General features: G+C 36.9%; 1 protein-coding gene across 1 annotated transcript in view; it reads right to left on the bottom strand.

The window, feature by feature from the left end:
• ebf1a (EBF transcription factor 1a) overlaps positions 1 to 15787 on the bottom strand; it is a 126779-nt gene that overhangs the window by 15541 nt on the left and 95451 nt on the right. Inside the window, 1 exon segment of the mRNA XM_084133646.1 lies at positions 2591 to 2679. Coding sequence (XP_083989772.1) covers positions 2591 to 2679 — 89 coding nt within the window.

Below are 15787 nucleotides of genomic sequence, written 5' to 3' on the forward strand. Positions count from 1 at the left end.
AATAAAACAAAATGAATGAATTAAATGCATTTTTTTTTTCAGAATTATAATTTTATGAATTTGGAAATGGAAATTACAATTTTATCCTGAAAAATATCCTGATATTAACAGATGACCACAGGAACCCTCTATATGCTATTTTAAACGTCTAGTTTAAAGCAATTTTTTATTTTCATGAATATATATATATATATATATATATATATATATATATATATATATATATGTGTGTGTGTGTGTGTGTGTGTATGTATGTATGTAATCTGTCATTATAAGGGGATATTTCTATCTTCATTAGTGACATCAATTAGCCAGTAATGTAATAGTCCCCATCAGCATTAGGAGGGACAAGCAGCAACACATGTCAGCTGGTGATTTTTACAGGGCCCTTTAGTGGGTCAGCACAGTGCTCCAGTACACGATGGCGGGTGAGTGTGTGTGGTAACAGGGTTCAGACTGTGGGACTGCAGAGGAAGGTATTCAAACAATGTACATGTGGTTCATTAGGGATGAGATCAAACGCCATTGCCCTCTTTAGCCCCACTGACAGGAGACAGAAGATCTGTCCTCTCCTCACCAGCTGGGGAATGGACACTAACATAAGGGATGAGTGAGGGAGTGATGGAAGAGAATGAAAGAAGAAATTGTGAGAGAGAGGAAGGAGGAGGACTACTATATGAGAAAGCCTGAGCGTGCAATCTCCAGAAGTTGGATAAAACCTAAATCTATTAGCGGCAAAGAAAAAAATTCGATGGGATATTTCCCAAATTTGTTCATGACATGTTTATTTGTTCAGCTACAGATAATATTTAGCAAATATCACTACACACTACCAGTCAAAAGTCACACACTTTGATCCTTTAGATCAAAAAGTAGTTTGCACTCAAATATAAATTATTCTTAAATAAAAAATTGAATATATTTATTTATTCATTCATGTATTCATTTATTATTAATAAATAATATATAGTATCTAGTCAAATATAAATTGTGTTTATGAATGATGATTGAAATGATTTTCCCCCCAAATGGATAGTGAATGAAAAGCTTAATTTTGATGATTATTATTATGATAAAATCTGGATAATAATAATAATTACACTTTTTATTTGTATAATTTAAAACCTTGCCTGATAAGTTGATAATAGCAGTTCAGCACCCAAGACACCCAATGAATTTGTGGTATATACCATGAGCCATTTATTCCTAGACTGCCTGCAAAATGTTAACTCTGACATCACAAATGGAACTTCCTGTCAAACACTCCACTAAATCACTAAATTAAGAGCCAAAAAAAAAAAAAAAATATGTATAATATATATATATATATATATATATATATATATATATATATATATATATATACAGTATATATACTGTATATATATATATATATATATATATATATATATATATATATATATATATCATATATATATATATCAAACCATAAAAAAAAATGTCGTTAACTGAAATTAAATAAAATGTTACCTGAAATAAAATATTAAAAAGCTAATTGCTAATAGTCTGCTGTGTGGTGCAGGTCACATGAGATTAGCAGCCAACTGTAACTACTTGGCCACCAACTCTACATTTGCCTGATTCCTCTAGATTGGCTTTGGTTTGATGCCGCATTTGTTGACCCCATGGTCTAATTTGATGTGTTTAAGGTGTAATGGATTGGGAGGTGGCTCATGGGACGTGAATACTGATGGCCCAGCTTTGATACAGAGGGCTGCTAACAGCACAAGGTCAGTTCTGAGCGTGAACAGGCCCAGCCAGCAGCCAGCTATAATTACTCTTTTTTTTCTTTTCTTTTTTTACACTATTAAGTGGTGCTGCTGGAGCGGGGCTCTGGGGTATAGGACACGCACAACAAGATAAAGTAATGTTTATTTATCCCTCCCAAAGGATCCATTTACTTGGTCAGCCTCTCTTTAAGAACCGTGCATGGAGAGAGCAATAAACACCCAACTGGGTCCACAACTGGGCTCCTTTCACCGAGAATACCGGACACAAATGCGTGGGATTGAATATACAGCATATAATCTCTGAACTGAAGGAGTCTGTAATGAATGGTTCTAATAACAAGATCATGTTTCAGCTAAGGCTACCGTGGTAAATGGAAATCAGGACCAGTGTGTTTATTTTAGTATTTGTCTATGAAAATAAAAGTGAACTAGTGAAATGAAAATCAACAATTAAAGTCAACATTTAAACCCATTTTACATCAATAATGTGACATATTTATGAATGAAACGATATACATTGAGAATATCTGGACGGGACTTATTCTTTGGGAATGGATTGGATTGTGAAAAGTAGGTGTTACGTACCAGAAAGGAATGAGAGTTTGCTAAAACAGTGCCTAAATAGTTATTTGGCTATTGGTTATTATTATCCAGTAGCTTGTGTGGCCTTAACTGACGTCAGCAGAAAACAAAAGTTGTTTCAAGGGATGATCTTTTAAATAACGCACTAATGAATTGTTCACAATAACACAGTAAATATTCACAAAGTAAATATAGGGACTTCATGTTGACTTTAAAGCAAAGAAAGCACAACCGTTATGTCATGTAAGAGAACTGACCTTTGGTAAGCGCTCAGGGTCACCTGGGTGTCTAGGGATCACCTTCTGTAGCCGCTGGAAACCGTAGTCAATAGTGGGTTCATTCAGTGCTGCAGGAAAAAAGAAAATTCAACCATTTCACTGCAGTGAAATCCAACACCTATCTGCAATTACCATTACAAAGAAATGTATATAAAACATAAGTGTCATTTCCTTCAGACCTCAATACAGTTCCAAAAAACACAAAGTAGAAAGCAATAAAAGGATAACTAAAGTATCAAATATTATGTTTCCTAACTAGCTGCCAAAATATCTGTATCAATTCCCACTATGCTTTAGCCGTTTGCAACCACAAGGCACCACTTTATGAATAAAAAAACACTTGAGCAGTTTGTGTGAATGGATCCTATTTTTTCAGCCGGTGCAAAGGCGCAACCATCATTGACAGCTTCACAAACTGGTCATGATGAGCAATGAGATTTGTGACAGATTCAACTGCAATGCAAATGCTACAGATTAACAGCAATGCAACTATTCTTACATGTACTAAACTTTGAATATCTCACTGTAACCTAGACTTAAAAAAAACAAAAAAACAAGAGATCAGTTGAAATTATTATTTGTTGTAATCTACATTATGCCACAAAAGCTGTTGACTGAACTCAACTTGTATTGAACTCGTACTATTCATTTAAACATATTTACAGCTGATATCATGGATCGGCAAAACGTTTTTTATACCAACGACTAACAGAGATCTTATGATGACCAGAAGCAGCCAGATCATTTAATCTATAAGCAAGATTAAGATCAACTACAAGGCAACTTTTTAAATGTCCTTAAAAAAACTCCAATAACAAATAATGCTGGATTCTTTTATTTTGTTTACATAAGCACCACTAATCTGCTAAACAAATCTATAGACCACCGTTATGAGCAAATAATTTAATTAAAGTTTTCATTTCTGTGTAGCAGCACCTCCCACTCCTCAGAGGCCCACAGACATCTTCACGAATGCTCGCTGAGGACGGAGAAATAAGATAATATTGAAAAAGGAACCCGATCTGCGTGATAGGCCCAAACATCCTGCAAGGGGTGGACCACATGGTGCTTGGCCTTATGTTTTTCTAACCTCCCTGGATTGAGTGGGACTTTCACACTGAGACAATGGGTCTTTCTCCAGCACCGGCCCAGAGAGATTGTTTGTGTGTTTATCTGTTGTGGTGCTAAACTCCAGCCCTCAGGGGCACATTCACACACAGCCCTTCTGTGATTCACTGAGACAGAGTAAGAGATGTACAGTGAGATATATGTCAGCAGAGATACTTGATATTTGATATGCAGCATGCAGAACAATGGCCCCAAAAGTATTTGGTCATTTAAGCTATGCTTAAAAATGTATGAATCTCAGTGCATTAGATAACAAATATCAAACCAAGAAGCATCAAACAAATTAAGACCTTTCGTCACAGCTGTTCTGTCTCTAATGTAATTTTTTTAAGGCGATTTTTAATGAATGCACTGACAGAATACTATCCCCACCACTGGTGGTGGTTGAGGAGAGATTCCCTGATATGACTGTAAAGTGCTTTGGGTGTACAGTAGTACATATGAAAGCACTATATAAATGCCTCATTCATTCACTCATTCATTTCAGAATAACCACAAGTATAATTCATCATATTAACTATGGTTAATGTTCCTCTTTTAAACAGTATACTATATATATATTTATATACACACACACACACACACACACACACACACACACACACACACATATATATATATATATATATATATATATATATATATATACACATGTATAAATTGTTTTATCAACTCTTTTTGTCAAGTGTTTATCTTTGAAACATGTGCTTATGCTATACTACTTTAAAACAAATGGCACTTAGTTTTAGCCTATATTTTGTTATGTAATGCAAATATATTTATACATTGGCTTAAGTATCCAAATTGTTTATTTTTTTGGAGCCACTGTATACTGGATTAAGCTGGCTTTATGCTATATCTGGTGCACAAATTACTTTTGCTTTAAATTTGCTAATACTTTTTCAGATAATTTAGAGACTGATATGTCAACTGACCTTTAATTTGACCTCAACTGATTAATAATCAGCATGATATTAGCAAATACAACGAAGAACAAGTTGAATACACATTTTTCCAAATTAGAAGAAAGTCTTTAATACTGTAATAAAATAATTTGGGTATGTGACATAAGATACCCAAGAGTCATTCTTGTTCACTTTTCACACACACTTTCCCCCTCTCTTTTTCTTTCATGATAGACTGACTGCCTTTCTTTCGCCTGAAGCGTCAAATCTCAAACAAAACAGAGGAGCAGCAGAAAAATAGCAACTGAGGACTAGAGTCCTTTGGCCCTAAGTTAATTGTCCTGCTGAAGATGGGGGCTCTTCCAGCCTCCCTTCTGTTTGCCCTGTAGGCCGCAGCCTGGACGTTTCCTGAGGGAGTTCGCCTAGCTCCCCTCAGCTCCACAGCTGAGAGGACAGACTGTGGGCAGCCTCTGAGTGCAGTGGAGTGGATTCAGATGGCCAAGGGCCCAGACAGAACCAGACCCCTGGAGCCCAGAACACAAGCTGTGCCCAGCCTGGCCATCCTCCACTGGGGAACAGGGGCAACTCTGACTGTACATCAATGCCTCTCAATATAACATCCAACGGCAGGTGGGATCTATGGTTTTATAAGTACAAGCAAATGCTGGTCCAGTATCTGGTTTTAACATGAAGCCTGAAAAGTGAAAGTGAATGTGGCATGTGAAGGCCTGGCCAAGTATGGTAAACCATACTCAGAATATGTCCTCTGCATTTAACCCATTCAAGTTAGTGCACACACATTATGAGTAGTGAGTGGTGAACACACACACTGCAAAGGTGGACACACACCAGGTGCAGTGGGCAGCCATTTTTGCTGTGGCGCCTGGGGAGCGATTGGGGGTTAGGCGCCGTGCTTGCTTAGTCGTTTCCTGCCCGTACTGAGAATTGAACCCGCAACCTTCGGGGGTAACCAGTCTGACTCTAACCATTAGGCCATGACTGCCCCCAAGAAAGAAAGTATTTGAAAAAAGCCAGACTGCATCTAAAATAACTCTTGTTTACTTTTACAATAAGCCACAACTTCATTAAAAATCGGCTGCCATTGGATAATAACAGCAGACTTCATGCGTCGAGACACAGTAGGGCTCAACGGCTCACTGTTTGAGAGGCAGCATTAACCTCGAATTTCTCGGCCGCCATGACCGCCTGGATGCACAGTCGCTCAAGCAGCACAGTGATTGACTGGCTGTTTACTTAAAGAGCAAGACGAGAGAAAAAAAAAGTTAAAACAATCCCGGAGCATGATGGAGAACAGACGCAGCTATCGGCGAAGGAAAGAACAACAAAAACAGTCGAATGTGACAGAATGATTCAAAGCCGCCCTGCGGCTGACAATACATCATATCTAAATAGGCTTCCTGTAATCAGGTCTGTTGGTGGTTTGGAGACAGGGATATGGAAGTGCGGACCAGTGCAGAGCACAGAAGCGGCCCGAGTGGCGTACGAATGGGGGTTGGAGAGAAGCTGATTGCAGGATATCGTAATGGCAAAGAAATAGATGGAGGCTGAATGAGAGATTGTGTTGTGCAGTATTACAGCAGGTTTGACATGGAGGTAGGAGAGATTGAATGGAAGAGTAAAAGAGCATAGCCTGAACTATGTGAAAAGAAATGAAGAAAGAAAATTTTCACAACACATTTAACTACGGTAATTTGACGTATTTCTAGGTGAAACTAAATTTTAACAGAGGTACACTACAGTCCAAAAGTTTAGGGTTGGTATATTTTTTATGAATTCTCTTCTGCCCACCAAAGCTACATTTATTTTAATCAAAAATACAGTAAAAACAGTAATATTGCGAAATATTATTATGATTTTAAAGTAACTGTTTTCTATTTGAATATAAATAGATCATTTCTGTGATGCAAAGCTGAATTTCAGCATCATTACTCCAGTCTTCAGTGTCACATGACCCTCCAGAAATCATTCTTATATGCTGATTTGCTACTTAAGAAACATTTCTTATTATAAATTTTGAAAAAAGTTGTGCTGCTTAATATTTTTGTGAAAACTGTGATGAATTGTTTCAAGATTTTTTTTATTAATAGAAGGTTCAAAAGTACATGATTTATTTAAAATATAAATCTTTTGTAACAGTATAGATGTATTTATACCATGGGCTGTTTAAATACTCGATTCTGATTGGCTGGAAGGTGTGCAGTAAAACCGTTTAATGCACAGGTAGTTCCAGTCAGTTTGATTACAGTTCGAAATTAATCCGCTATATTGGTAACCATAGTAACACAGATACACTTGCAAGCAGAGTGAGAGACGCATATGAAAACGTTAATTTAGGTAGGTTAAATGGATGATTTTTGCATATCGTTTAATTTGTATGGTGAATATGGCAACTCTGAGAAATGGGCCCAGGCACAAGATGAAATAGAAGACTTGGAGAAGATGTTGAATGACAAAAAGCGGCACAAAGAATTAACAATAAATAAATGACATGATTAGTTCAAATAAAGATTGCCATGTCACTGTCAGTGTTGCCTGTCATTCATAAATAGTTGTAATAAATCCATTAAAGAATCATTAAGTTTGCTATATGCTTAAGCAACGAGGGGACGTTAGCTGCTAGACTTTAAAGAAGAGACGCACACAGGTAACGTTAACTCACGCACGCATCTCTCTCTCTCTCTCTCTCTCTCTCTCTCTCTCTCTCTCTCTCTCTCTGTCTCTCTCTCTGTTCCTTCTCCTTCAGTTCTCTGTCTCTCTCTTTTAATAATGAATTTAAATAAATGTGAATTCATTCAAATAAAAGCAACCCGATGGCTCTACTTTATTTAAAGCGGACGGAGTGCAAGAACTGACGAGCCTTAACTTAAGAAATAACCGTCATTTTTACACGTCTGTTAAAAAATTGCACTGTAAACATCAGTTACAGCTTTAACTTATTTTTAACTTGGCAAATAACCAAGGTATAAGCGGGATAATCCACGGCTAGCCATGCATTAAAGAATTTTAATGCACTTCGTAGAGGCAACCACCCTCCGCTTCGCGTCGGGTGGTTCTTCGCCTCTACGTCGTGCATTAAAATCCTTTAATGCATGGCTAGCCGTGGATTATCCCTTACTTACTGTCACTTTACTGTTTCCTTGTTAAATAAAAGTATTCATTTCTTTAAAAAAAAAAATAGGGATGCTTATCAGGATTTTTGCAACCGATACCGACTATTGATTTCTGTCATCATGATCTGCCGATACATATATATATATATATATCAGACACTGTTTATATATATTTATATATATATATATATATATATATATATATATATATATATATATATATATATATATATATCAGACACCAATCAGACACTGTTTTACAGCTGGAGCGTGCTTGGTTGGCATTGATCGCTCATATTGACAGGTCTTGATTTACCATGCATCATAGAATATATATATATATATATTCTATGATGCATGGTAAATCAAGACCTGTCAATATGAGCGATCAATGCCAACCAAGCACGCTCCAGCTGTAAAACAGTGTCTGATTGGTCTCTAAACATCGTTCCTACCTACCATAGCCGAGATCTAGTTTCCACTGGTTGAACTTTCAAATGACGTTGGAAAACACTGCGTCGATCGGAGCATCCCTAAAAAAAATCGTACTAACCCCAAACTTTTTAACATTAGTGTAAAATCGGTAACACTTTACAATAAGGTTCATTAGTTAACTACATTAGTTAACATTAACTAATAATTAACTGCACTTATACAGCATTTGTTCATCTTTGTTAATGTTCATTTCAACATTTACTAATACTTTATTAAAATCTTGTTAACATTAGGTAATGCACTGTGAACTAACATGAACAAACAATGAACAGCTTTATTTTCATTAACTAACATTAACAAAGATTAACAAAAACAGTAGTAAATGTATTGCTCATTGTTAGTTCATGTTAGTTAATACATTTACTAATGTTTAATAAAGGAACCTTATTGTAAAGTGTTACCGTAAAATCTAGAAAAACCATAAAATAAACAAACACAATATTCAACCAAAATTAATATTAATACATTTGATAAAATAATTGGTTTGATTGTATCCCCCAAGATTTGAATGTATTTTGAAAAGTATAAAAACAAATCCTCTTAATTTAAAATAATAATGAATCACTGATAATTTGTGAGTAGTTTAGGGACATTTATTAGTAAAGATGTTCAATCTCATTATACTTAATTTGTCTTCAAGAATACACAAGCAATAAAAGCTGTAAAACAGCTGGTCTTGAGTAAATCACAACTAAACTCATTTAAGAGTGAATAATGAAGTGGCTGCTGGAGCAGAACTTTTGTGAGGGCCTGGACAGGGAACATTTAAAGAATCTCTCTTTAAAGCAGACCCATGTGCTAGCATAATGAGGCACGGGTCGTGATGCAAAGCACCGTTGAGAAGGACACAGAGTTACTGTGCTGATACAGAGATGGATGGGCAAGATCTCAGGCTAAACAGTACTCTGCCACACTTAAAGACATCTGCACATGTTTACTCTCCTTCATTGCTATTGATTTTCACATACTGTACAATCCTCTCACCAGTCGACTCGATAATGCACACTTGCTGAGAGAGTGACTGTGTACTGAACAGTTACCGGCAAAGTGCTGCTAATTTTATAGAGTCGCTGAACGCCCACAGAAAACAATGATGCAAACATTTCATGAACACAAATCCATGCAATTCTGGTATGTGTCACAAATCAAACTGACATTGACCAGTGACAGCATACGTTATCACGAAAACAAACTCAAACCCTTGAGACCACGCAGAAAAGAAAAACAAAAAAAAACCCACCTCCTGTGCTGGGTCATGGGGTGAACTTTGCCAGAAATTCTAACAAAACTGTGTATTTTCAGAGATACACACCAAACAGGGAAGTAAAATCCCATGAGCTTCTTCATTTCCGGACCCTATATGTCCTACTTGGTGTGTAACGTTGTTTACCAAACCATGCACAGCAGACCTGTATATTTATAGGGAAACACCTTTCAACTGTCCATGCACTTGTTTACTTTTACAGTTCCAGAAACTGACAAGCTGTGGTTTCCATTTCTTTCTGGGCTCACGGAACGGTTTCACGACAGAAATAACACCAGCCAGTCATCCAACATATATGATAGAGTCAGTCTTGTGTCATCACGGATTCATTGCAGCTCTCCAATTTCATACGCGAAGGAGAACGAAAAGGTTATGTGTGATGTCATGAGCTGAAATAAAATCTACAAAATCAATATTGAAAAGAGCAGAATATCAGCCGTATACCACACCATCTTGTTCAGTTTAATGAATATAATCGATAGGCCTATAGGCAAATATAGGGCTGTTATGAATCTAAACGGACCTCCTGGAGGCGCTAAATGAATTTTCAGCCTTGTGAACAAAGGAACTATCAAGGAACAGACCTGATTTTTCAAAAAAGGAAAGCTACAAATACATTAACAATCGACAGCTCACCTCTTTCTCTAGAAGATGGGATCAAAACGAGTAAAACATATCAGCAATAAATAAATAAATGAACAACAACCATTGCTTGAAGGATTCCTTGCAATCACACAGATCAATGCTCATTGAAATTTCATGAAGGCACAGCCGGATCGCTTCATATTTCACAATAATAACTACAGGCCCGCGGGGGTGAAGAGAGGAGAGGAGCGAGACACTACTAAAAGACAATACTATGAGCGCTGTCAAAAGCAGATGGAGCCAGTCAAAACAGTACATTTTAAAATACCTTACACAACCAAAAAAAAAAAAATCCCACACTTAATATCTCACAGAGCCCGAAGGCACAATGTGGGCGGCAGTTTTTAGACTGGCGAGAACACGATATTTGTGGCTTTCCTGTTTTTGAGACCAGATGCTAGCACTGAGCTGCTGGTGGTAAATTGAATCAGCTGACCACACATAGACCTGCAGGGCTAGAACAGCATCTCTGACTGACGGAGCAGAAAGGCATGCTGGGTAATTGGTCTTTAGCAGAACCTTTTAACAGGCACTTGTGGGCTTTGTACAGAGCTGTTAATGTCAGGGTGGTAATGTTCTGTACATGTTAGGGAAAGGCAGACTCCGTTTTACGCTCTCTCTCTCATTCTCTCTCTCTGTTTTCCCCAGAGCTCTCTTTCATTCAGGTGTGATCTCATATGCTGTGGATAGGAATCGATAGGCTCAGTGGCAGGGTGTTCGATGCCTGCCTGAATTATTGCTTCATTTCTCTCCCTATATAGATGAGGCCTGTTTTTCCTCAGCCCTACCCACGTTGGGATCAATACCTTACAATCTCATTTTTATCCATTTTTCCATAAACTCAGTGATAGCGTTTATTTGGAAAATCCGACAAGCTAAATAAGACATCACTTTAAGACATGGGTGGTGGTGGTGGTGGTGGTGGGGGGGGGGGGGGGGGGGGATCTTGGAACCTGTGGCCGTAAAATGGATGACTTGTTTTTCTCAATCGTGAGCAGCAGCTTCTAAAAGACAGACATCTGTGTGAAATGGCCCACTGAAGACGCCCTGCTGTTGAGCAAACCAATTGCTCTATATCTTTATGGTTACAATCTCCACCATGCAGAGGTTTAGCAATTTAATTGGAACGGTTATCAATGATCACCTAGTGTGACCCCATTTGTCAATAGAATTAAAGAGACTCATTATCAAAATCGAACGATCACTCAACCCACTCAAGAAGAAAGCTTTCTTCAAATCTAGTGGTAGGAAAAAAATACATATGACTACAGTACATAATTTGTTCTGATCCACATTTTTAAGTCTGCATATTTTATATGGAATTTGTAACGTTTTACATGGAAATAAATTAATGATTTACATTTACAGTAGGGTCCAAAAGTCTGAGACTGTGTAAAAATTACACTACTGTTCAAAGGATTGGGATTTTTTAACCTTTTTTTTACCTTTTTTTTTTTTTTTTTTAAGAAATTAATCAATTGATCAAAAGTGACAGTAAAGACATTTATAATGTTAGAAAAGATTTATATTTCAAATAAGCGCTGTTCTTTTGAACTTAATCTAACTGAACGTGTTTAATCAAATAAATGCAGCCTTGGTAAACATAAGAAACGTCTAAAACATCTTGCCACAACGAAACCTTTGTGTGTGTGTACACATTTTGAAAATAAGAAACCAACAGCAAAACCAACAAAATTTAAGACATATTTCTAGGGTTTTAATGAGCAAAGGTTAGATGTTCTTGTTTGTGTTCAAGCACAATCATCTCTTTGGATCATTCATGAAATAATACTAGATATGATCTTTAGGTTTTACACAAACTTGTGTAGTTCATACAGCTTGAGTGCATTAAAGCAAGAGGACAGGCAAACAAAAATATTAAAACATTCTGAAATCCATGGTCCTTTAAGTTTTCACTCAAATTGTAAAGCTGATGGTATTTTTGTATTAATTTAGAAAATGCCAAATAGAAGCATTTTTCCTTGTGGATCAATGTATATTTGCATTAAAAGAGTTAATGCAAGTATGCATGATCTGAAGTCTGGCTTTTGCTCAACTAAAGTGACAAATGCTTCCCATAGACTTAATCATTGGGCAGGTGTAGAGAGCTCCCTCTAATGTGATCGAGCTGAGTCTTTTAATATCAGCCCTGATAGGTGCTGTTCGAACCACTGGCCTGCATACTGAGCAGCAACCAATTGCCTGCTGAACATTTCAAGTGATTCATCAACACCTCCAATCTATCGGCTGCACAAGACTTCACATACGCTCACTGGCAGATAGCATTATATCTCTGCCCCTTTCCCTCCAAAACAGACGGAAAACCCCTTTGACGAATGATGCAAACATGGCAATCTGGTGAGAAGTAATACACAACCAAACATGGAAATGCATTTGTTGCAGATGAATTGAAAGGGAGGAAGAGGGAGAGAAAGTAGGGAGGCATGATTCATCCCTCTTATCTGCGGAGTGCCATGCAGGATGGGTAATGTCCCAGGCGGTGAGTGTTTAATTGTTTCTGATGATAAATATAATTGCAGAGAGCTTCTGGATGTTTAATTGCAGAGGCCCAGAAACTGTGGGTGAGGTGAGATCTCTTTGGGTCTTCCTCATTAAAGCTTGGGTTTGAGAAAGTGTCTCAACTTACTATAGTACAACTGGGCTACTCTGCCGTGCAAAGGCAAAAGACCGTAACTTCGTTTTTGGTCGAAAATTAGTTATTTTTGGCACATTCAAGACCTCCTTTATCATGTGGATAAGTATCTTGAGAAATATCTTTCTTTTTTCGAGAAAATAATGAGTTGTCTTAACAGTAACTTCCAAAAGCCCATGAGAAACAAAGGCAGAACACCGTAACATCAGTTACCGCTCTTTGGCTTTGTTTTGGAATGCTCGAAATTGAGGTACGGTACTCTGCCTTTGTTTGGCTGTGTGTCAATATGAAGTTACTGTGCCAGTGTTCTATCAAATAATGCTACCTACCAGATTGTACGGTTATCTGCCTTTGTTTTAATGTCCATTAATATTAAAATTACGGTGTAGCCTGTGTACTTTGTACAGCTGCCGTTCTGATGTCTTCAGAGCTTTGTCCTGCGGTCAGAACATTTAGTATGGTCTGAACCCGCCGTCACAAACGTGCGATATCGATCGCGAAGGATTATGCAGAGTTGACAGAAAAACGTTACACATTGCCGTATCAGATGAATACAACCAAGAATTAAAGCCCCGCCTCACTCAGTTTGGGTACTGGACCTGGTTGAAACACTCATGCATCTAGCTGGCAGATTGCCAAAACTTCGCCGGCGCCTTCAGCCCCGCCCTAAATAATATATCTATGGAGGTATTTTGTCATGTCAAATGTATTAATAATGCCATCAGAATGCAACCAAAGCACAGGATAGCAATAAGTAGATGGCTATAAATAATTGTAAATCATACAAAATAAATGCCATGATCACACACTGTAAAAAATTTGCTGTAGTTTTGCAGCTGTTTGCCAGTAACTTACTGTAGATTTAAATCGATGTTATTTACTGGCAACAGTTTGCTCAAAGTTAAATGAACATTAAACATTAACAAGTCTTTGTCTTTACAGAATAAAACTATAAAATAACAACCTAATGCAAAGCATTCTGGGAACCAGAAATCTTCATCAACCTTTTTCTGTTTTTTTCCTTCAGATTTTGGTTCCCAGAATGCTTTGCATGAGGCTGTTATTTTAGTTTTATTCTGTAAAGATAAAGACTTGTTAATGTTTAATGTTCATTTAACTTTGAACAAACTGTTGCCAGTAAATAACATCAATTTAAATCTACAGTAAGTTACTGGCAAGTAGCTGCCAATAATACTGTAATTTCTACAGATTTTTTTAACAGTGTAGATTTTATACAGGTGTTACTATGATTTTGTTAATGGTGATCAGCAACCAGATATTGATAATGTGGAAGTTACTGCCTTTTGCCATGGCATGATTTCTCACTTTTTGCTGACAATACAAAGGCAGAGTACAGTAACTTTAAAATAGTGGTCAAAAGTCAAGTTTGAGCTCAAGATTTTTTTATGTATATAATTTCCACTAAAACATCTATTTGCCAGATTTACAGTGTCCTACCTATAATTAATTTGACGGGACAACTAAAAATCTTTAAAGTCATTTTTCTCAGTTCCACACTCTAGCGACTTAAGGTCTTTTGCCTTTGTAGGGCAGAACTGTACTATTACACCAGTAAAAATGTACAATACACTAAAAAATAAAAATTCTGTTATCATTTACTCACCCTTGTGTGGTTACAAACCATAGCTTTCTTTCTTTCGTGTAGCACAAAAGGAGAAACTCGTAGTGGTAATTTTTCCATTCAGTTTAACTCAATGAATGGGGACTGGAGCTGTCAAGCTTCAGAACGGATTAAGCACCACAAAAGATAGTCAATGTGACTCGTGTTTTATATACAGTATACCTACCTTTAATATGATATCTTTATATGAGGAACAGACCGAAAGTTAAGTTGTTATATACCTTACATTTACTTCACATTTGTGAATGAATAATTCTTTAGTCAAATCTTTTCAACTTGTTTTTCCAGGGTCTTTTCGCAAGTTTGACTCATTCAGTATAGGCTAATCCAAAAATCTCATTGAAGTGATGGATTTGGTAATTGCATAATTGCATTTTTTTACCGTCTTGCATACTCATTACACTTTTGCAAAGGCCTAAAAAACAGCTAAATTAAAATAAAAGGCATCATGTTTTGTCATTATATTCATAAACACTGAGAAAACGAGTCTCTCTGCGCTTCCTGTTGTTTACCGTAATTAACTTAATAAACGAATGCCTCTTTTTAATCTCTGAATTATCTCTGCTTAATTCAGTTGCACTATGTTCAACTGTGTGCGCGTGCACGCCTCTCCAGTGTGAACGCGTCCTTTGTTCTGGCTTCTCTAGAGTATTGAGTAGTGGATGCTGTATCTGTCATCATGTAGTTTTGGAGCAAACTGCAGATTAATCCGAACACAGGTACTATCGCAAATCACACCTCACCCATCACAGAAGCAAATTTGTTGATATTTGATACTTTCATGATCGATCATTAGTGTCTATCTCTATACATGTAACACAAGATACTCTGTCAATCTATTTGTCACACAGAAAATCTAAAACGTTAACAAACATTTTCACTTTCATTTATAATATTTAGATAATTCATACATAGGTTGAATTATAATACTTTAATTTTACAATACTTTTATTATTTTAGCTTCAGTCCCCATTAATTGTAATTACATGGGAGAAATAAAAAAATTCGCAAAATTCTCTCTTTTTGTTTTGCCACATGAGCCATATGAGTTTGGAGCGACTTGATGGTGAGTAAATGATGACAGAATTTTCATTTTTGGGTGAACCATCCCTTTAACTACAAACCGTTGGCCAGCCAGAGGCACTGTTCACACAAGCATGTGCCAAGAATCCTAGAGAATCTGAGACTTCTGAAAAGGGAGGCCTTTGAGGAATCCATTAACTGTGTGGCTGCTAGGTTCATAATCAGAGCAATGCCACAGCCAAAACACAGCTCTTTAACTACAGACAATAAAACTAAATGCAATACTCTAA

The sequence above is a fragment of the Abramis brama genome (assembly GCF_963993115.1).
Source record: "Abramis brama genome assembly, chromosome: 13".
NCBI lineage: Eukaryota > Metazoa > Chordata > Actinopteri > Cypriniformes > Leuciscidae > Abramis > Abramis brama.